The sequence below is a fragment of the Ctenopharyngodon idella genome, chromosome 24, assembly GCF_019924925.1.
Source record: "Ctenopharyngodon idella isolate HZGC_01 chromosome 24, HZGC01, whole genome shotgun sequence".
Lineage (NCBI taxonomy): Eukaryota > Metazoa > Chordata > Actinopteri > Cypriniformes > Xenocyprididae > Ctenopharyngodon > Ctenopharyngodon idella.
This window is the reverse complement of record NC_067243.1, coordinates 23,214,103-23,238,289: the sequence shown is the minus strand read 5'-3', so window position 1 is coordinate 23,238,289 and position 24,187 is coordinate 23,214,103. Positions and strand designations below refer to the sequence as shown.

Below are 24,187 nucleotides of genomic sequence, written 5' to 3'. Positions count from 1 at the left end.
TTAGGGAACACTGAGAAACGTTTGCGAGGTTTGCAGTGATGTGACCACACACTGACAGCAGGAAGATACTAACATGCCTGGGAAAATAACTCTCTTTTGCTCTTTAAATCTGTCGTTAGGATGACATCATCTGACTCGCAGAGTCAATAAACCTCACAGCTGCCCTTCAATGCAGACATAAAATGAGAGAGGAGGAAATAACAGCATCCATCATTCAGATTTCAAACAGCAGGATTTGCTTCCCTGTAAACAAACACAAAACAAGTATATGCTTCCCTGTACATGAGAACAAAAGGGAACATTTAAAGAGAATCAGAAAAGAGAACACGGTGGTACAGCAGGGACATTTTTTACCCTTCACATTTTAGTCTGAGATAGAAAAACACAGTAAAATGGATGTTAATGTGTTTGTGATTGCTGGCTTCAGTTCTATAAACTCCTGATCACACTGAAAGCGATTTCTAATGCCACTGTTTTGTTGACGTCTTTCCTCGGTTGAAACACTGATTAGCCGATTACACCAGTAATACATTTCAGGTGATATATTTCAGTAAGTTGTCCTGAATCTTTTAACATACCTTTTTATTAATTCAATGTTTATTTGTATTATAACTAGTAGTAAAGAGATATGATTCGATTCATGTGAGCTTGAGGAGTGCAGCAATATCACTCCACATTAAATAGTGCCAAAACAACATTTGTTGTTTGAATTTCATAATAAACGATTGTATAGAACAGTGAAGACCCTGTAAATCGCAATAACATTTACCTGATTGCTATATTGTCTTGTCTTTTATTGAACAATGAACAACTTCCAGTTGTTTTGTCATTACAATTCACTGTCAGTGTAAACTAGGGGTTGCACCAACTAATCGACTAGTCGACTTTAATGCTCTGCCATGACGCTTTAAGTATGACGTCGACTAGTTTCTGGTCATGGCCTATAGAGGGCGCAACAGGATAAGAAATCAGAAAAGGGTAAAAATGCAAGGTCTCAAGATGCGTGTTTTAAAAATTTAACTGATTTGAACTTGAGTGCCGGATTTTAGAACACAGTGTCATGCGCGAGACACTGCAAAAGATGCAAGACGCGATTGCAACGGTCCGTATAGCGTGTATATACATAGAAAAACAATGGAAAAGGAGCACATTGGAATGGAAAAATGCGTTCCATGTGAACGGCCCCTTATTTGTTCATTAATCACGTCATCATCGACTAGTCGACGTCGACTTTAATCACATAAATGTCGACTTTAAAAAATCTGAAGTCGTTCAACCCCTAGTGTAAACAGGGATTATTTAAACCAAAAAGGAAATCTCTGGCTGCATTCAAATGTGCATACTTCTCTACTGTATAGTAGGTGAAAACCAGAGTATGTGAAAAAAGTAGTCTGAATTAATTTATAAGGCAAAAAGTACCCAGATGACCCAGATTGCACTTCTGGCAAGATTCTGAAGTGCACACCCAGGCCATTGGAGAGCATACTCCCACTCACGCCGCCAGAAATGGCTAAATGCAACTGAAAATGAATGACTTCCAGTTGCTTAGTTGCTGGTGTAAACAGGGCTTTAAAAGGGGTAGCTTATCCAAAAATCATGTTGTTTCAAACCTTTATGCTTTTCTTTCTTCTGTGGAACATAGAAGGTATTTTGAAAAATGACTTAAAACATGAAAAATAGGTTGTCTTGGACTCTTTTGACTTTCATTATATGAATAAAAACTGTTTAAAATATTTTCTTTTGTGTTCCACAGAACAATGAAAGTCATACATGCCTTCAATAAATAATAATAAAACCCTGTATGGAGAGCATGTATCAGACAATTGGCATTCACTGATTTCATTAAGGTTAAGAGCAGAAAAGGGAAACTCAGGTCAGAGGTCAACTCTCATCTCAGCCATGTGACCCATTTGTGGCTGACCCATGTAGCTCATCCTGTGCTCTGCAAGACCAGACTTGGCTGTGGTAAATTAGGGCAGGCAACAATGGCGAAAAACATTTCCCAATCCGTCAAGCCTTCCAAATCCTTTCTGCCCCAGGGCACCAGGCTGTGGAAGTTTAGTCAACACATTGTCAGGGGAGGTGATACATGCTGAATATAAGCCAAGCTCTTGTTTTCTTTTCCCTTTCTTTCTCTCCCACTTTATTGTTTCCATTTAATTCAGAAATAGGCCTGAGAAACATTTTGTCAGTCTGTGTTTGACAATACGCTCACCATGACTGAAAATATGTTTTCACTTCCATAACTCTTGGAAGACGGTATTTCCAGACATAAAGGAAAAAAGAAAAGCAGGCTACATAATCAGACTGATAGTGGTAAATAAATCTGATGTTGAATGACATCATTGGCAGGATTGACATCATTCAAATGGCTTCTGCCAAAAAATGAAGTAATCCTGTCTGAGTGATTAACAGCCTATAATAATCAGAGGCACGGGAACTGTGTGTGACAGATCAGATCCTGCCATAAGCCCTTTGTGAAACTTTACTGGTTGGTTTTAAGATGTGGTTTGGTCTTTAAACTGTAGTTGGGTTATGCACAGAAACTGGTTTGTACCAGTATTGCTGCAGGCCGAGTGCCACAGGTAACTGCAGCCATTCTGATATATTCAGTACACCTGGATTGCAAGTATAATTGCAAGCGCTTTTCTACAACAGTTCAATAAATAAGAAACTATTGTTCTGTAACTTGTATTTGAAACTAAATTCAGCCAGTTAGAAAGTAAGATGTTTGATGTAGCAAAGCTGATCTGCAAGTCAGCAGAACCTTCTGAGAACTTTACAACGGTAAGGTTCCTCAATGAACTTTCTCAGTGACAAAAAAAATTACTTCTTTGATCAGTGAAGAACTTCTTTCAACTGTCATTTAAGAACTTTTGTAGGGTTTGTAGGGTTCTCGAGTTGCTGTGTGGTTCTTTGACAATTTAAAAAAAATCATGGTGTTAAGGTGATGATACACGGGGCAACTTTTTGAGCAATGTTGCCGTGCAATGTTGCCGAACGATGTTGCTTGGGCATTGAGAATGGGCAACAAATTTCTATCTGGATACTTTAGATCAAAATTTGTTGCCCATTCTCAATGGGAAAGTGCCCATGCAACATTGTTAGGCAACATTTCCCAGCAACATTGCTTAAAAAGTTGCCCTGTGTATCATTATCTTTACCTAAGTTCTTCATTTTCATGTTTTCTGGATCTTTACAGCACCACTATATACTGTAGATTATTCAATAAAGAACTCGAAATAAGAAGTTGTGGAACCTAAAAACTTTCACCAATGGCATCAGGCTGAAAAAATGTGGCTTTAATTGGAACCTCTTTTGAATGTTGACAAGACAATACTTATCAGTCAACATGCTTTTACGGCTATTTGTAAAGCCATTGTAGCAGCCTGTGACCTCAGATGTAATCTGGCCTGAAATTCTTCTGAGGGTCATTGGTGACCTGTGTTCACCCTTAATTGATCCACAATCCAGACTGAGTGCCTAAAAGGATAGTTCACCCAAAAATCATTTACTAACCCTCATGTCCTGTGAGACATTCTTGCTTCTACAGAACACACAAAAAAGATATTTTGAAGAATATTGGGGTCTACACAACATTGGAGCTTAATGACGTCCATTATATTGACAAAAAGAAAAACCTTCAAAATATCTAATTTGTGTTCCACAGAAGAAAAAGTCAAACAGGTTTGTAATGTGAGTAAAGGATTATATATAATTTTCATTTTTGGGAGAATATAGACCCACTTATGATCTGGGAAGAGCAAAGTTAATGCTTACTACCATTATCATTTGTAAAGAAATTTAGGAAGATTTTGCATTAGTAAATAAAGCTTCAAGTGGCAAATGAAATCAGTTTGTTTAGCCTACTTTTTCCCAGTGTTGGAGACATGAAGAGCATATTTGTGTATGTTTATAGACTAAATAAACACAGAGATGCCTCAGAATCTTGAATGCGAGTTTGCATGGGCCTCCCATCTCTGTCACTCAAGCATTGGCGGCGTTGAATGCCAGAGCAGATGTTCCACCGGCTCCAAGCATCTCAAGCAAGGGACTAAACAAACTATTTTTGGAGATTTCTTGTAGAGGTCCATGTATCATAGTCAACAGCACTCTTCTGGGCTAGGGGGTCATTCATCATTCGACCACAATTTACAGCTGGGTCAAGAAAGAAAAATGTATCCAGTATAACAAGGGGCTCATTCTCACTTCTTTTCCTGCAGAGTGACGGCCCAGCGAAGTATCGAAGATGCTGAGGAGATTGAGAGAGAAAGGCGACGTCGGGCTCGGGAGGCCTTCCGCAATCAACACAGCCTGTCTAGATCTGCTGGGTCCCCTCAGGACAGTGTGAACACACCTGAGGCCAGCCTGTAAGTGTGAACGTCATTCTATACTCCACACTTCACCTGGTATTTGTTAAGCTTCTTTTGTTGCCTGGCAGATTTCCATATGAAATATGGAAATGTGGACTTGCAACATGTCTGGTTGTCATTGCAGCTTATTCTGGCCAGGAGCTGTACACTTAGACATCTGACCGACATGTAAACAACTAACCAACTGCAGTTTCTGTTTTGTTTTTTTGGGTCGAAAAAGAGTGTCCATGATAAAGAAAAGGAAAAATCTAGTTTACAACAGAAGGGTCATGTTCTTCGAAATGTAGTCTTTGTATTCATGTTGGTTTCATATGGTTTTGAAAAACGTGTAACCATCAAAAGTACATGCAAGAGGTCTTCAGCCCTGCTCCTGGAGAAACACTGTCATGCAGAGTTTAGCTCCAACTCTAATTAAACACACCAGAAGCTGCTAATCAAGCTCTTCAGGAGTGCTTGAAAATCACAAGTATCTTTGATGCTTCGCTGGGCCGTAATTTGGAAAGTAATTTGTTATGTTACTTTTGGGTTACGTTTTCTCACTTGGGCTGGGCTTGCTTGTTTGTTTTTTTAATTGATCAATTAATTAATTTGTTACATTTATATTGCACTTTTCTTGGTACCCAAAGCGCTTTTACATAAGGAAGTGGGAATCTCCTCAACCACCACCAATGTGCAGCATCCACCTGGATGATGCGACGGCAGCCATTTTGCACCAGAATGCCCACCACACACCAGCTTATTGGAGACAGAGCCAATCAGTATATAGAGATGATTAGGAGACCATGATAGACAGAGGTCAATGGACAAATTTGGCCAGGATGCCAGGGTTACACCCCTACTCTTTTTTCGAAGGACATCCTGGGATTTTTTTTTATGCCCATAGAGAGTCAGGACCTCAGTTTAACATCTCATCTGAAGGACGGTGCTTTTTGACAGTATAGTGTCTCCATCACTATACTGGGGCATTAGGACCCACACAGACCACAGTGTGAGCGCCCTCTGCTGGCCTCACTAACACCTCTTCCTGCAGCAACCTAGTTTTCCCAGGAGGTCTCCCATCCAGGACAGAGGAGGGTCTGCCCATATAAACTTCCTTCATCCACTTCACAAAGTGGAATGCGCTTTAAAATGGCGGTGGGGATTCCCCCGAGGGGAAGAGCTTAGGGAAGTTTGTGAGTGGAAATGAATAAGCCTCATCAAAGGTCAGCAGCAAAGGTTTTGGTTAAAGGTACACTATTTTTTCAAAATTAGCAAAATTTAAATGAGTCAATACATCATCAGTCTTACTTCTAAAACCTTTTTTTTTTTCTTGTCTTACCCTGATTCGCTATGGTAAGCCTATTATAAGGGTATACATACGTCACTTGCCCGTGTGTGTCTCGTCATATCCGTAAATAGAGAAAAGTTGCTCCGGCGTGCATTACGCGTACATGGTGTGGGAGTGACATAGGTTCGTTGTCACAACAAATGAAAAAGGTTGACATGGAGCACACTAAATCTCAAACCTCCAGGGAATCACCCTTTTTAAAAAAAACGCTGAACGGGAGTGTCTGTTGGCAAAAAGAGAACGTGACAGAGCTTGTAATAAAACAAGAATCAACATTGGCTTGGCTTTTCGGAGATGGTGAGAACTGATGGATTTGAAATGTTGTTAAAGTGTCGCAGAGATGCCATTTTTATTACTCAACGAGAGAAAGCTATTTTATTGAACAAATAAATTGCCATATGTAGCGCTGCTGGAATTTATTTTCAAGGAAGTATCATGTCTATTAATAGCTACAGTAACGTCTTCAGCTAGTCAGCTTGAGATCCTTTCCATCTAAACTGGTTATATCTCTTAAGCCTAGCAGTGAATGTTTTATGAGCAGTAGGATAATCTCTCTCTTTTTAAGTTGTGAGAAAGAATCATATTCATCCACACAGCCACACAGAGCCGAAGCACAACTAAAACAGTGTTCTTCCACAAAAAGCATGCAGGTTAGTTTTTTAACTGCTAGAGGGCAAAACGTCATTAAAATAAAAATATATAATTTCTAAAATTAAAATATATAGCCTACAAGTAATTGTATGAATTGCATTTTAATATATTTTTGAATAAATATGCATATCTGAAGAAAAAAAAAGAGCATTGTGTCATTATAAGGTTGGACTTTAAGTTCTTCTTTTCTCTCAACCAAACACGTGCATATGTACAGTGGGCGGCACAGCTGTTCTCTCATCATTACCTAATCTCTGAAGAATTTTCAGCAGCGCATGCCTTTGGTACAGGGTTTATGTCATATCCCACACCATAGCGTTTTGCTTTTAATCAGAGGAACATTATGGACCTCACACACATACCACATATTTTATATGTGTGAAGTTAAACACAGCTGTCTGAGTCAACCTGTTCAAAGCACAAAAAGGTCATCTAGGGCCACTTTGTAATTATCCTTGATCAGAAAAGATTTAGAAGCTCACTCTTGGCTTAGATACACATGAATCATTTTTAAGACTTTTTAGATCGGTTTAACATGGAAAGAGGTTTTTAGTAATGCCTGTGCAAGGGTTTTTGAATTAGACTCATACAATAAGCTTTTGGTGTAGTAAATAAGCATTCAGATTTTTAACTGGGTTATTTTGCATTGAATTGTATTGACTGATTGTTGATGTTCAGATGTTATGCTTTTCTGAAAATCTGCTTAATAATCTTGTGGAATGTGCTCTGCATTCCTTTCCGGCAGCTCCTGGGCAGATGAAATAGACTTTAATTCAACGCTTCGCAATGAACAGAAAATAGTAAGAGGTGCAGATGGTGTCTGTAAAAACAGCCTCTTTATCCCTATTTTTAAATTTTCAAGTGCAGGTGTGTGTGTTTAAAGTTTTCACCTAAGTAGTGTATATGGGTCAGTAATGTGATGCTCATTCAATCTAATTTAAGCAAAAATACATTAAAAATGCTATTCATACATACAATGACAACAAATATATATATTTCAATATTTGAAAATATTTGAAAAAGTCTGCCAAATTCATGTGGTATAAGCAACTAACCAACTTTTCAACCAACATGCAGATAAAACAAAACACCAAATGGAACAGGATAATTCTGAATTAATAATCCATGATATTTATGTTTTACTTTGAGCAATACATTTAAAAACTTTTTTAAATAATAATGGAACTTTTCTTGAAAATGGTATAAAGGTTTGAACCATATGAAACCAACATGAACACAAAGAGTGTATTTCTGAAGGTGCGGTCACATCAGGCCGCACATCAAAAAAAAAAAAAAAGGTCCAGTGTACATTGTCAATAATGTTGCAATGTTAGAAGCGCAGCTCACACAGAAGTCACCTCCAAACCAAGCAGGTTTTTTGTTGTCCATCAACATGATGAATTTGCATAACCAATTTGAGCCAGTTGCAAAATCTGTGTGAGGAAATTCCCTAATCAAGCGGATTCCTATTGAAATGACTGGATTTTACCCGTAAAAATACGCAGAACAATGGCAAATGTGACTGCACATTTAGAACTTGGGATGTGTGTTTTAAATTAGACTAGATTTAAGATTTAAATCTAAACTAGATTTTTAAAAGGTTTTCCCTTTTCTTTATTGTGAACACTCTACTCATTGTCATAGTCATACTACATTTTTGGTACACTATTATATCGTGTTGTGACGCCGCGACACATGATAAAAGGCATGTTTTCCATGGTAATCAAAGTTTTTGTCCTAACCAGCCGTAACTGCGATACGCGACAATTCTATTTCTGCATACAGAGTATGACAATGATAATCTCAGGTACTGTTTATGTGTTTTGCTTAATGTTAGAAGCATCTAATGTGTGTCTGGATATAATTTTGCATGACATTTAAAGCCATACTGAAAGAGACAATGGATAATTCACCACAGATCGTGAAAATAAATGAAAGGAAACAAGAACATTCAAACTGTCGACTCAATGTGAACAATATTATTTTAATTTATTTAAAGCTGCAGTCCATAACTTTTTTTTGGTAAAAAATGATCCAAAATCAATTATTGAGCAAGTACATAACCAGCCAATGTTCAAAACTATCTCTTTAACTTAGCCTGATTCACAACGGTAAGCTTGTACTAATGTTTTTTAATTTAAGTGGTACTGGTAGGTTTCTGCAGGAAATACGAGTTTGCCATGGTGTCATTAACTTAATGTTATGAAGCGACGAGAATACTTTTTGTTCACCAAAAAAAAAAAAAAAAAAAAAACGACTTTATTCAATAAAATCTAGTGATGGCTGATTTTAAAACACTGCTTCATGAAGCTTTGAAGCTTTACAGATCTTTTTTTTTTAATCAGTGGTTCGGAGCATGTATCAAACTGCCAAAGTCACGCCCCCCCAGTGGTGAACCATTGAACATTGAACACTTATGAAGTAACGAAGCCTCATTTACTGAAATCACGTGACTTTGGCAGTTTGATACACGCTCTGAACCACTGATTCAAAACAAAACATTCGTAAAGCTTCGAAGCTTCATGAAGCAGTGTTTTTAAATCACCCATCACTAGGTATTGTTGAATAAAGTCTTTATTTTGTTTTTTTTGGAGCACAAAAAGTATTCTCGTCGCTTCATAACATTAAGGTTGAACCACTGTAGTCACATGAATGTTTTAAATATGTCTTTAGTAGCTTTCTGGGCATCTGAAAGTGTTAATTAGTTTGCTGGCAATGGAGGCCTCACTGAACCATCGGATTTTATCAAAAATATCTTAATTTGTGTTCCAAAGATGAATGAAGGTCTTACGGGTGAGTAATTAATGACAGTAGTATGTAGTATGCAGTAATAAAACAATCTATAAACCAACATGGGATGCATTTTTGCATTTCATCTAAACTACTTTTTTTAATAATAGTATATGGCTTGCTGTCTACTTTTTTTTCAATATTATGTGAAACAGACTGCATTACGCAACGACAATTATGCATTTCATCAAAATCCTCTGGTTTCCCATGGCAAATGAAAGAAAATAACAACAAACAACCACCTGTCAGATCATCACACGCACCTTAAACATCTGTTTTCTGAGGAGCCCGTTTGAAGTCGGCCTCTCGCGTTAATAGGCTGGCACAGTGACTTCAGCGCATAGTTTCTTTCATCAAAGTAACACCATCACAGGTGTGTGGGCTCATGCGGTGCTTTCACTGACTGGAGCCATTCATGCCTGACTGACTGTTAACTTGCCCAGATTCCCTATGAATGTGATTATATAGGTCTGCCTCTCATTACTGTAAAAAGTTCCAGTGTCTCACTCCAAGGCTAAAATCATCTTAAAGAAAAGGGCAGGTTTTTGTTCATTTTGGGAGAGCATGATCAAGTATATATATATATATATATATATATATATATACAGTGCTCAGCGTAAATGAGTACACCCCCTTTGAAAAGTAACATTTTAAACAATATCTCAATGAACACAAAAACAATTTCCAAAATGTTGACAAGACTAAGTTTAATAAAACGTCTGTTTAACTTATAACATGAAAGTAAGATTAATAATATAACTTAGAGACCAAAATTTTCAGTTTTACTCAAATTAGGGTGATGAAAAAATGAGTACACCCCACAACAAAAACTACTACATCTAGTACTTTGTATGGCCTCCATGATTTTTAATAACAGCACCAAGTCTTCAAGGCATGGAATGAACAAGTTGGCGACATTTTGCAACATCTATCTTTTTCCATTCTTCAAGAATGACCTCTTTTAGAGACTGGATGCTGGATGGAGAGTGATGCTCAACTTGTCTCTTCAGAATTCCCCATAGATGTTCGATTGGGTTCAGATCAGGAGACATACTTGGCCACTGAATCACTTTCACCCTGTTCTTCTTCAGAAATTTGTTTAGAATCATTGTCATATTGGAAAAGTGCACGACGACCAAGGGCACAGAGTGATGGTATCATCTTCTCTTTCAGTATAGAGCAGTACATCTGTGAATTCATGATACCATCAATGAAATGCAGCTCCCCGACACCAGCAGCACTCATGCAGCCCCACATAAGGACACTGCCACCACCATGTTTCACTGTAGGCACCATGCATTTTTCTTTGTATTCCTCACCTTTGCGACGCCATACAGTTTTGAAGCCATCAGTTCCAAAAACATTTATCTTGGTCTCATCACTCCAGAGTATAGAGTCCCAGTTGTCTTCATCTTTGTCAGCATGGGCCCTGGCAAACTCTAGGCGGGCTTTTTTGTGCCTGGGCTTTAGGAGAGGCTTCTTTTGTGGACGGCACCCACGCATGCCATTCCTCTGCAGTGTATGCCGTATTGTGTCACGGGAAATAGTCACCCCAGTTTGGCTTTCTACTTCTACTTCTACTTGACTTTAAATTTGATATTCAACAGTGCTTTTGTCTGCCTGCATTGACACCATTGTTTAAGATTAACAATGGTTATATACAGTTATCACTGTAAAGCTGCTTTGACACAATCTGCATTGTAAAAAGCGCTATATAAATAAAGGTGACTTGACTTGACTTTAGATAACCACAGTGAACTTGCATGCTGATTTTCTTCAACCCTTCTCATCAGAAGACGCTGCTGTCGAGGTGTTAACTTCCGACGACCTGGACGCCTCTGTGAGATGGTTGCAGTTCCATCTTTTTAAAATTTTTGTACCACTTTTGCTACAGTATTCTGACTGATAAGTAAAGCTTTGCTGATCTTCTGGTAGCCTTCACCTTTCTGGTGTAAAGAAATTATTTTCTTTCTCAGGTCTTGTGACATTTCTCTTCCATGTGGTGCCATTGCTGACAGCATGAAATGGGAAGGGGTTTTAACACCCTTTTATAGTCAGCTGTCTGCTGAACACCTGTGTAATGAATAATTAGACTCACCTGTGGTTGAATTCTTGTTAAATTAGACATTTGTAGTCTAAAATGTATTGATTTATTTCCCTCAGTTTGTGGAAAAGCAACTTGTGATGAACTTTGATTCATCATATGACTTTCTCTTTACCATCTGTGTTTTTAAAGTCAGCATGAAACAGAAGTTGCAATAATCTTTTCTTTCCTATTGTGATGTATATCCAAGTTAAACAGCTTCTTGAGCAAGAAAAGATGTAGAGCGGGATTTGGTGTGCAGGATTTGGTATATTAGCATTATTTCAGTTAAAATAATATGAGAAATATAATGAATACACATTTTTTTAGTTTAAGTTTAAAAGCAAGACTCAAACCTTCGTTTCCCACATGTGCACCACAGTTCATTGCACATGCTTTTATTCTTCATCAAAGATTATTTTATATGAATAAGTGTGTTGTTGTTTTTTCAGCTACGAAAGTGAACTTAAACCCAGCAGTCCTATTGCTATGGATGAGGATGAAGGTTTCAGCGATTGGACCCAGAAACTGGAACAGAGAACACGACTCAGAATGGAAGAGAACGGCAGTGGAGAAGAGTCGCAAGAGGTGGAGAAAAATGTGAATGCAAGATCTAGACAAAGAGAGAAAACCAGCTTCACCACCTCTATACAGTCTCAGCAAATTCAGGGCAGGGAGGAAGAGGAGAAAAGACCAGAGAGACGAATGGAGATCAGTGAAAGGGTGAGCAGTCAAAGACCAGAGGAATGGCAAGATGACACAAGAGACAGCAAAAGACAACAGGAAATAAAACCACCAATGGAGAACAAGGTGCCAGGAGAATTGTTGCAATATTAGTACAGTCCATCTTACCATGTATGTTACTATGTCTAAATCATAACCATCACTCACAGATAAAAGAGGAGAGGAAGGAGGTGAAGGTGTCATACACGTCTAAAGTCTTCCTACAGCAAGACAGAATTCCTAATGGCAATGGAGAGGCAGCTGCAGAGGAAATGACATCACATCTTGTCAAAACCAAAAGATCACCTAGGTAACTTGATTCTAGACACTTTCTTACCCATAGATTTTGGGTAAATCTTATGAAAATAATGCTGCGTTCATGTCATGTCATTACCATAATTACCAACCCAAGACGTTCTACTTAGAGCTGTTCACATACTCGCACTCAGAAGTATGCGTTTCTGACAACACTATTAACGGCAATATGAATCTGGAGCGGTCAATTGGTACGGCGATCATGTGGTACAAGTCGGAGTGTTCACAAAATTCCAAGTTCACAAGTTGTAATTACGTGTAATTAAGTTCTACAAAGATCCCCCAAAATCAAAAGAAAACAAACAAACAAACAAGAAAATATGTTCTGTTTACAGAAAAATTAAGCCTGTTTTAGAACCATTACCATTTCCCCATTGTGACATTAATTTCATGACAAATAAACACACTTTTTTTGTAATTCCTATTATCATATATCACTGTGTTGCTGTATCCTCATTACAATGATACAGTAATTTTTAAAGGATTAGTTCACTTTCAAATGAAAATTACCCTAAGCTTTACTCACCCCCAAGCCATCCTAGGTGTATATGACTTTCTTCTTTCAGATGAACACAATCGGAGATATGTTAATAAATATCCTGACGCATCTGAGCTTTAGAATGGCAGTGAATGGGATCAATGGGTATGAGCTGAAGAAAGTGCCTCCATCCACATCCATCCATCATAAATGTGTACTCCACATGGCTCCGGCGGGTTAATAAAGGCCTTCTGAAGCGAATTGATGGGTTATTGTAAGAAAGATATCCATATTTAACAAGTTATGAAGTAAAATATCTAGCTTCCGCCAGACCGCCTTCCATATTCAACTTACAAAGAAAGTGTAAAACTCTCGCAGTTCAAAAAGCTTATGCTACGTCCTACACCTTCCCTATTGACTGACACAATGCCAGTTCCGTTTTTTCCGTAAGTAGAATACGAAAGGCAGTCTGGCGGAAGCTAGATATTTTACTTCATAACGTGTTAAATATGGATATCTTTTTTACAATAACCCATCGCTTCACTTCAGAAGGCCTTTATTAACCTCCCGGAGCCGTGTGGAATACGTTTATGATGGATGGATGTGGATGGAAGCACTTTCTTCAGCTTCATACTCGTTGGTATCGTTCACTGCCATTATAAAGCTTGGGTGCGTCAGGATACTTATTAATATAACTCTGATTGTGTTCATCAGAAAGAAGAAAGTCAAATACACCTAGGATGGCTTGAGGGTGAGTAAAGCTTGAGGTAATTTTCATTTGAAAGTGAACTAATCCTTTAATACATATTTTTAATCTTTTTATACATTTACTGTTCAAAAGTTTGGGGTTGATTATACTCACCAAGGCTGCATTTATTTAATCAAAAATACAGTAAAAACTGCACAAATTGTGAAATAAAATAATTAAAATAATTAATTTTATCTATTTGAATATGTTTTAAAATGTAATTTATTCATGTGATCAAAGATGAATCAGTCTTCAGTATCACATTATCCTTCAGAAATCATTCAAATATGAAGATCTGCTGCTCAAAAAAACATTTCTTATTATTATCAATGTTTAAAACAGCATATTTTTGTAGAAACTGTGATACATTTTATTCAGGATTCTTTTATCATCAGAAAGTTCTGTTTATTTTAAATAGAAATCTTCTGTAACATTATAAATGTCTTTACTTTATTGTCTTTTGATTAATGTCCTTGCTGAATTTCATAAAAAAAAAATAAAATAAGAAAAATTCTTACTGACCGCAAACATTTAAACGGTACTGTATATATTTTGGATTACACTATTGAGGAAGCAAAAAATAGTCTTTATTTTAAAAATACAGCCTGTTTAACTAAATAAAATAAATTGTTAAATAATAAAAAATTGACTAAATAATTGTTTTTGATGAAAGTCATTATTTATATTTTTTGATTAATAGTGACTGTATTTGATAAATAATAACAGTAATAAAAAAAAAAAAAAAACTTTGACTAACATTATAAGTTGATTTTAGGGGGAAAATAAATGTAGAATCTGGTCGTGTTAAATTTAGAGGCTTATGTCGTATGTGTTATAGACGTGACCTAATATTGTAGCTGCCAAAAAGTCTTGCCAGGATGTTTCTAAAAAGGCTGTTAAGGGAGTTGGTTAATATCTACTCTTGTATACCCAGACTTTTAACTAACACCGTAAGGTCTGGACCATTCAACTCCTTATTCTGGAGAAGAACTATCCACTTCGACAGAAAGAGACAGTCTGACTGACACGTAAAGCGACCAACCACAGTTTGTTCTATATTTATGTGCTGTTTAAGGTTATCTAAGATATATTGATAATAGACTGTGTGTAAATGTAATAATCTCTGCAAACAAACACAAAAAAATGGATGAAATGTATGACTGGATGATCAGAATGTCTGCCTGTCCAAAAGTAAGTACTGATTGTTTCACAGAAATAACAAATATGCCATTTTGAGACTAACCCCTTTTTTTCTGTTCTCCACTCTTCTCCAGCAGGACTGCAGTTGTAGATCAGGCCTTTGAAACTAAGAAAGACATGCATGCCGGTCTGGAGACAGAGCTGAAGCTTGAGAAGATTAGACGTAGCCAACAGGAAAAGGAGAGCCAGGAAATGGAGCACCTACGGCAGCGTCAGGCCGAGGCTGAGCTGGAGCTAGAGGAACTGAAAAAGAAGAGAGAGGAACGCCGCAAAGCTCGTGAAGATGAGGAGCGGAGGAGAGAAGAAGAGGAACAGCAGAAACTAGCCAAAAAAGAGGTGGCTGAGCTGATTTAAAAACACAAATACTAGTCCAGATAATGAATGTATGTTTCTATGTAATCTATGTAATGTTTTTTCAAACATTATGTTTTGGTTGTGGGAATGTTAAACTGTCCAGGTTTCTTCCAGTTGTAGAACAATATTTAAAGGTTCAATTTCATGTTGTATTAATAACTACAGGAGGACAAGAGACAGATGAAGGAGGACATTGAGAGGAGGAGGATGGAGGCAGCAGAGAAGAGAATGAAGAATATCAACATCACTTCCACAGATGGTGATGACCCATTTAACCCTCTAAACCCCATCAGTCCAACTTTCAAGGTAACTCTACGTTTTCATAAATATTCTTAACCTTTCCTTACAACAACAACAACACAAATACTATGGTAGTACTGTGGTATAGTGATGGTGTCAGATGGTAATGCTATGGAACTTATGCCATATACCATGGTAATGAAAGAGAACCATATTTGTTTATATGCATTTTAGGGTATATATGGTACTCCAAGGTACCAAAAAGAAAATGGTAATTCCATGATACACTCTTAAATATAACATTATATTATATTATATAAATTTAATATAATATAATATTATCTTCTATGGTTCTATGAAGAACCTTTAACATCCATGGAACATTTCCATTGCACAAAAGGACCTTTATAGCGGAAAACGATTCTTCAGGATTCTTCACACTAAAAAAATGGTTCTTTTAAGAACTGTAACTGAAAGGAAATGGTTCTTCAAAATGGTTCTTCTATTGCATCGCTATGAAAACCCCCTTTGGAAACTACAGAGCACCTAAAAGGACCTTTGCAAAAATAAAAAAATTTACAGACTTTCGAGTGCTCACGAGTAACATACCTCGCGCTCACGAGAAACTATTTGGCTTTCGTTAAGGGAAGTATAAGCTATCTCTAATATCACAGCCTTATGTCCGCTTTAACACATCCTGGCTGAGAAACCACGCTGTGAAATGGGCTGATGGCGCAATAAGGCTGTGTGCATTGTCCTATTTGCCAAGTTCAATTGTCCATAAAGCCAAGTTCAAGGGTCCAGTATAACTCTAATATCACAGCCTCATGTCCACTTTAACGCATCCTCTGTGGCGGCCATGAAAACCATGCAAGAAATAGGTTGATCGTGCAATACAGCTGTGTGCATTAGGCTGATAAAAAGTACTCAAATTTTGGATTTTGTTAGAGCAGTTTGTCTAATATGAGGATGAATCCAGCTACTTATTTGTTTGTCATTGTTTTAAAGCATGAGCCTCCCTTTACATTTAAAGTCCTTTATATCTCTGGCTCTGCTTCCAATAAGTACTGTTAGAATTGAATGAAGAAAATAAACATTTCTCTGCCACCTGTAAGTATGCATTAAATCTTGATCTTGTGAAATATGAAATTTTAGTACATTTTACTGTTCCAATAATTTTTATTTGGGAAAATATAAATATACTGCCCTAATGAAATCCAAATTTTTTATAATTTTTTACTATACCAATGTTTTTTCATGAACCATTAAACTTGGTATATGACAATGCACACTGAGCCCATTTTGCAGCGCGGTTTCTGGGCCGCCACAGAGTTAAATCCGTTGAAGTGGACATAAGGCCTTGAAATATGACGCACTGCCCTAACAAAAGCCAAATTGAGCACTTTTTACTGTATCAGCCTTTTTATGGACCCTTGAACTTGGCAAATAGGACAAAACACACAGTCGTATTGCACCATCAGCCCATTTCACGCCACAGTTTCTCGGCCGTCACAGAGAATGCTTTAAAGCGGACATAAGTTTGTGATATTAGAGGTATACTGCCCTAACAAAAGCCAAATTTAGAGCAAATAGACCTTTATTAATTCATGCACATCCATACTCTCATTTTCTTCATAGTAAAATAGCAGTGACGAGCAAATTAAATATGTTATAAGCCCGGAACACACCAAGCTGACGATCGGCCGTCAGGCAGTTTTTGTTTTTCGGCCAACTAAGTTTTCTCCGTGTGTTCCACACCATCGGCTGAAGCTGGTCCTCGTCTGCTTTTTTTCGGCCGATTTGACATGTTGAATTGACATCGGAGCTCGTCAGTCAGTCGGGCCATCTGATTATTCTGATTGGCTGTTCAGCTACTGCCACCTGCTGGTACGGAAAGGCATTTCTTCTTACGCGGGCGCAGAATGGACAGGCTACTTGGTCATCGGGTGTCGAGTGTCGGTTTGGTGTGTCAGGGCAACTTTGGACCCAGATGCTTCCGACGTGAGCCAACCCCGCAGTCTGCTTTCGTCACCACTAGTTCGTCGGCATTGGCTTGGTGTGTTCCAGGCTTTAGACAGTATACATAAAACGGAAAAGTTTCTCATGCACATATTATAAGCTATTGAACACATATTTTGAGCCAAGTGACATGGCACAAAAACTGATTGAAGAGTGTTTTTTGTTTCTTTGCTGCATTTGCTTTACAGTGAATTATAAAACAACTGTTTATACATATGCACTTATGGGACTTTCATTGTTGTACATCTTTAAAAATGTATTCAGACACATTTTTCCCTTTCTTGAAGATGTTTTGCCACTTATTTGAGTGATTTTATCAGTTCGGACACAACCGATGAGTTGAATTTCATGAATTTATGGAAAAACACAAGTTCAAAGGCTCCAGAATAAATTCTACATTACATTTTGTGATGATTGAGCATTTGCATAGACATATTCATTATTCAACTGTCTTAGATTTTCTAAAAACAGCATCCAGAAGTTGGACTAAAATGGAAACAGCATAATGGTAGATTTCATAACCGGTGATGCTTGCACAACAATCAAACTCCTAACCCTAACTAGAGACCAGACTATCATAGAGACTTATGGCATGGGCAACCACCAAGAAACCAACATCTTAACAATCGCATAGCAATGCCCTGGCAACTACCCAGCATTATGGTGGTGAGGTTGCACGGGCAAGAGTTCTGCAGACTCTTTAATGTCTAAGGGGGATCAGTCTCTAGTCAAATCTTACCAACATAAATAGAGTAAGATTACCCAGACCCTTAGTGGCTCAGTCTAAACACAAACTGTAGGTCATGAGCCTAGCACAGCTGGAATTTATAGCTAGGCTGGCTTTTATCCACTGGTATCCAAGGTCAACCCGCAAAGATGCAGAACATAGTGTGAGGAGCACAAAACCTGGACCCCTGAGCAATGGAAAACAAGTAATATAGCCTTACGAGTCAGCTTCCTACATTGCAAGATCCTAAAGTCTTAAGGCCAAATCATCTTCAATCATCAAAAACAAGCTCCCAAAGATGCCAACAGGGGTAACATGATCCGACAAAACCTGATGAAGTGTCTGTTGCCGTCTGTCAGTGCGGTGTGAATTGGCCTTTAAGTGACCATATCTGAACATCTTGAACCTTTATGGGAAATTCTTGAGGACAAAGCAGATTACACATCCTAATCTCACAAACAGAAGGCATTTCTTCTTGAATTGCGCAATATCTCTCAGAAGTTCAAGAGTGCATTACTGCATTCCAAAGACTGCAAAAAACAAACAAACAAACAAACAACAACAACAACAAAAAAACACTAAAGCCATAGTACCTGCTATTAGATTTATTATACTAGTATAAGGTAGGTGTTTGTTATTTTGTCCATTACTTGTTTGTTTATACATTGCTGTGGTATAGTATTCTATCTACCCAAGATGTTAAATCAACTGTGATAAATATTAATGGCTTAACACCAAAATATGTTAGGAAAACACAATTTTTTTGCATTAACCATGTAAAATACCAGTCAAATTATTGCACCAAATCATCATATTAGAATGATTTCTGAAGGATCATGTGACACTGAAGACTGGAGTAATGATGCTGAAAATTCAGCTTTGATCACAGGAATAAATTTATTCAAATAGAAAACAGTTCTTTTCAATTGTAATACTATTTCACAATATTTTTACTGTATTTTTTGATCAAATAAATATAGCCTTGGAGAACATAAGAGACTTCTTTCAAAAGCATTACAAATCTCAATTATTCCAAGCTTTTTCAAAAGCATAAAAAAAAAAAAAACTCAATTATTCCAAATTTTTGACTGGTATGTAAAGGCATCAGGCTGAACAATTTCTCATAAAATTTGTCATAAATTATGTCGTTGGGTCTTCACTTACACACTAAGTCAAATCCCAAAATTATTTAGGAAGAGACCGTCTGTTTTGTATTATGTGCTATTTAGAGGTGAGGCTATCTAAAATAAATTATATAACTATTTTGTAGTCTGTGTTTTGGGGACCCTGAGATTTCCAGTGCTTGTCTGTGTATTTACAGAAGAAAAAGTAGTGATTGACAGTTGAAAGTACATTCTTAGTGAGCAGAGGTTAAAAAGCCAGCAGGCTCCACAGCAACACACACAAAAGCCTTTTGTGGGCTTGAACCAGGAGCCTATTAACATGTACACTGTTAGTTTGAGGAAGTGAGAAAGACTGGAACGAAACATTATTACAATCCTCTAAGGAATTCATATTTACACCTGCACTCAATAATTTGGCCTCATTCTTCATTCTACCACAGCCAATAAATTGATCAAAATGACATTTTGACCTCACAAGTTTTTAGTTCATGCACACCTGTATGACTTTCTTTTATCCTTGAAACAAAATAGTGACCATCTGCTACAAAAATGACAAAATGTACCCAAAAAGTGTATAAAAAAAAAAGTATCATAAAAGTGGTCTATTTTTCTACTGTGTTCTGAAGCCATATATTGTAATGAGCAGACCTAAATTTAAATTCTTACTTCGCCAATTTCCAACTTGCTTTGTATTGTTACAATGGTAGTATATGTAAATGAACAATGTTTCTCCGTGTTACCTGGAGTTTTTTTGACAGCTCCAGGGCTTTTGTGAAAACTACAGATTATACTTTCACATTTTTGCATCTTCGCCCATGGACAGTTTGATCGACAGAGGGTTATTAACTACGGAAGCTTGTTTCCACCACTGAATAAAAAATAAAAAAGGTAATTGCAACTTTATTATCTCATAATTCTGACTTTTTTCTCACAGCTGCGAGTTTACATCTTGCATTTCTGATATTCTGGAACTCTAAGGCGACAGCATTACCTGGATGCGACGGCGTTTTGCTTCGGCGGAACTGACAGAACCGCCGTTTATTTTTAGTTTTTCACCTCTGTTTGGCCTAAAACGGTGTTCGTGGTCATGCAGTTTGAAATGTTAACAACAGACATGGACATTTTTCAGATTTTCCTTTGTGGTATTATATTCATATTTGTGATTCTTTGCAGCCTTTAACCACTGCCTATAATGTGCTGGATCCTTCACTGGAAACCGATAGTACTCCCGCTAACCATTTTCTCTATGAATTCTTGCACCCTGGAACAATACAAGTCGACACCATTATGACTAAAAGTTTGCAAAGAAGTATTTCTTATTATATTATCTTATATTACCTAAAGCAAGGTGGTATTTGACTCTGGTAAGCGTATCCAATAGGAGCAGACTGGTGGGAGTGGCCTTGAACAGTAACATGCCCAGTGCATTATGGGTGCTGAAGTTTTCTTACCTATTTAGCAAAAGGGAAGACAACAGACTTTTTTCTCTGTTGGGTCTAGTCAGGTAGCACCCGATTTCAAAAATTCTTTCACCTTTCTACTGTATAGGCATCCAAGGTTTATTGAAAGAACATTTTGCCAACAGTGAAGTAAGTGAATAGACTTAAAGTCTAGTGATTCTCAAGGTAACAGCTCACTGGAGGGGAAATGACTAATTTTTGTTGCTCAATCACTGCTGTTAGACTTTTTTCCAACTCTGCTTGCAACTTTTTTTAATATTAAACTTTTTCAATTCCAGATCACAGAGAGAACAGAATCACTGAATCGATCTTTGAAGAAGAGGTGAGTTCATTCATCAACATAAAATCATAATAAGACACAACAAACAAGCATGTGATCAATGTACAGTACCTGACATTCTTGGCCTCAGTGACTTTGCTATAAATGGCAGATTCTTGACAAAATCTTACAAGTATGTCAAGTATGTGTTGTCTATAAGTAAATATTGACATAGGTGGCATAGGTCACTATAATACTTTGTTTGTCCAATCGCCTTGTCAGCAATGATTTATGGGTCGGCTAACTTTAACCAGATGTGGAGTGTACTGTATGCTTTTCCTGATGTTTAGTAAGATACTGTGTTGGATTGAAATAAGACTTATGACCATATACACAAAAAAGTTCAGGACACTATGTAAATAATAATAATAAAAAAGTTACACCTTTTTTGTTGCAATTTAGTAGCTTTTAAATGTATTATATTTACAATGTATAGTAGATTTATACACATTATATAAGATTAAATATGTTTTATGCATTTTTGCCTGCATTTCAGTGTTATTTTAGTATTATTTATATACTGTTATAGTAAATATTTTGAAATAGCTTTATATGTATTTTTATAATTTAATTTTTCATTTTAATTTTAGTTTAAGTTTGTAATGTGCGTTTGTAATTATTATTATTTTTTAAAAATATTTCTATATAATTTTAATTCAGTGTCAGACATTTTATTACTTTAACTTAAACGTATTTTATTTCAGTTAGTTGCCAAGGCAAAAATTATTATTTTTTTTAAATATGTATGTATTTTATTTCAATTAAACGATTTTTTAATATTTTAGTTAACAATAACAACACTAGTTCATATGCACCAATCAAGAATTTTTGTTTTGAAAACAGTAACAGTTTCAAGAAGTCCCAGAGACCCGTACTCCTACCCAAGATTGATGACAAACTGGAACAATACACACAAGCAATCGAGGTTCAATTTACAGTCTCATCTTACTATATGTTGTGCTTTCATGTATTGGTATATATTAGATTCTAGTCAAAGTGTGCACAGTAACTTCTTATTTTAGTATCTAATGCCTGGTTTAAGAACAGTCTCTTAGTCAAAGCATTATTTACAGCTATCAGGCCTGTCTCTGGCAGCATATAAACTAATGGATCTGATGATTTATATTTGCGATTAAATAGGATCGCTGCCTCCTGAGACAGTCTATTGTTACATTTGCAATATTTCCTCAGAAACAATTTATCACTCTGACTTACTGAATCTGACTGTCCTAATGTGTTTCAGATCTCCTCTAAAGAAGCAAAGATGACTAAGCCAGCAGTAGTGGACATGCCATGTGTTTCTCCTCCGGTGGCCTCCAAAAAAAATCTGTTTGAAGCAGGAGAGGCCTGGAGTCAAACCAGCCTAAAAGGAACGCCCTCAAAGGTCAGAAATCAGAAGGTCATTTATTGACTCACACACGCACACACACACACACACACACACACACACACCAAAAAAAGAAAAAAAGAAAAACTCTGTCAGTTCACTTACCTTCATGTAGTTTGAAAAAATGAGACATTCTGAATACAGTATCTGGGCGTTCTTATAGTAAAATGAAAGGGAAGATTTCAAGATGCAAGCACGATAAAATCATAAAAGTGTTCCATACAACTCTTGCATGGGAGTATTAGTAGGTCTTTCTGAAGGAAACATTTAAGAAAAATACAAACTAATAAGAAATCAGCTATTTCATATCACATCTTTTAAACATTATGAGGAAAAACAGTGATGTCAGGGCACTTCTATTAATATTATCAGATTGTGCAAGTATGGAGGAGGTCATGCAAGTATGGTGGTGTTGCAGCAGCGTGAGATAGGTCATGTAGTTATGCAGTGTGGAACAACATCTGTTCTTTACACTTTCACATTCAAACACACACAGTTGGCCAGAGTCTGACACCCATAAAGAAACTGTTGTGTAGGAATTCTTGGGTAATATTAGTCAAATCAGAACTTGCAAAAAAAGTATTATTTTTTTATTTTTTTTTGTAATTAAATTTTGCTATAATGCAAGTGTCCTCATTTATGTAGAGTTTTTTTTTTTTTTTTTTTTTTTTTTTTTTTTTTAGGATACAGACATTGTGAAAGTCGGAGTAGCAAACTTGATCAACCATTGGGTGAAAGGAAGTCCAGAAGGGGGGAATAGACAATCTCCTTCTACAGCATCTGTAAGTCTATTAATGAACCTGGGTAATGTTAACCACTGGGCTGGAGAGATAAATGTATTTGTCCCATGGTGAAAGACATATACTAATTGTAATAAAGTAAAAAAAAAAAAAAATTACAAAATGATACATTTATAGTGCCCCCTTGTGGCAGAATGATCTACTGCAGCTTGACTTCTTTTCCCTTATTTTGAGATGGTCCTCACTGCAGAACACAAGATCCAGGGGGCGAGGTTGGATCCAGATCCAACTCCTCCTACTTTACATATCCCTAAACCTACCCATCTCCGACCCCTGCATCTAAACTTACCAATCTCCACCTCCTGGATCTAGATCCAGCTCCTCCCACTTTACATATACCTTAACCTACTCGTCTCCGCCCCCTAAATCTCATGTGTTCTGCAGTGAGGAGCTACTGCTTATTTTCACAAAATCCAGATCATCAATCATCATGTCCTATAAACTGCAATGTTCTGTAATGTGGATATGTGATTTATAATGTTAGCGGGTAAGGTCTGAAGAAAAAACTTTTAGATCATTACATACAAATGTAATAAACATTGTTTCTATCAAATGTAAAGGCTTTTGAAGGAACAATGTTGCTTGCTTGTTTCTTTCTTTCTTTAAAAAAAAAAAAAAAAAAAAAAAAAATCTTTAGGCTACACAACAGCATTTTATCTTTGAATCATTAACAAGTGATGCTAAAATACATTTACGTAAACTAGATTACGTAACGTCTCTTTAAGTTTACTGTGACGACCCCTGGTTTATGTAAAAAAAAAAAAAAAAAGGTTCACCCAAAATTTGTTTACTCACCATCATATTGTTCCAAACCTGTTTGATTTACTTTCTTCTGTGGAACACAAAAGGAGTCATTCTGAAGCCTGTATTTGTTTCTCTTTTCCATGCAATTACAATGAATGGGGATGGGAACTTTCCAGCTTCTAAAAAGACACAAAAGAAATACCATTAAAGTAATCCATATGACTATATTAAAAAATTCCTTAAGTATTCAACTTTTTAATGAGTTGGTTAATCTGGTAAGAATGACTCGACAAATTAGACTTTTCTGATTCTCTTTTGAGGGAAC

At 36.8% G+C, this 24,187-nt stretch overlaps 1 protein-coding gene across 3 annotated transcripts in view; it reads left to right on the top strand.

The window, feature by feature from the left end:
• lsp1a (lymphocyte specific protein 1 a) overlaps positions 1-24,187 on the top strand; it is a 38,143-nt gene that overhangs the window by 3,371 nt on the left and 10,585 nt on the right. The window contains exons 2-10 of one of the 3 annotated variants that reach the window (XM_051884200.1): positions 4,224-4,370; positions 11,677-12,034; positions 12,118-12,257; positions 14,766-15,024; positions 15,208-15,348; positions 20,891-20,934; positions 21,775-21,856; positions 22,175-22,315; positions 23,002-23,100. In XM_051884200.1, coding sequence (XP_051740160.1) covers positions 4,224-4,370; positions 11,677-12,034; positions 12,118-12,257; positions 14,766-15,024; positions 15,208-15,348; positions 20,891-20,934; positions 21,775-21,856; positions 22,175-22,315; positions 23,002-23,100 — 1,411 coding nt within the window. Of the gene's footprint in view, positions 1-4,223; positions 4,371-11,676; positions 12,035-12,117; positions 12,258-14,762; positions 15,025-15,207; positions 15,349-20,890; positions 20,935-21,774; positions 21,857-22,174; positions 22,316-23,001; positions 23,101-24,187 lie in introns of all 3 variants that reach the window. The other 2 variants (XM_051884199.1, XM_051884201.1) reach the window with 2 other exon arrangements.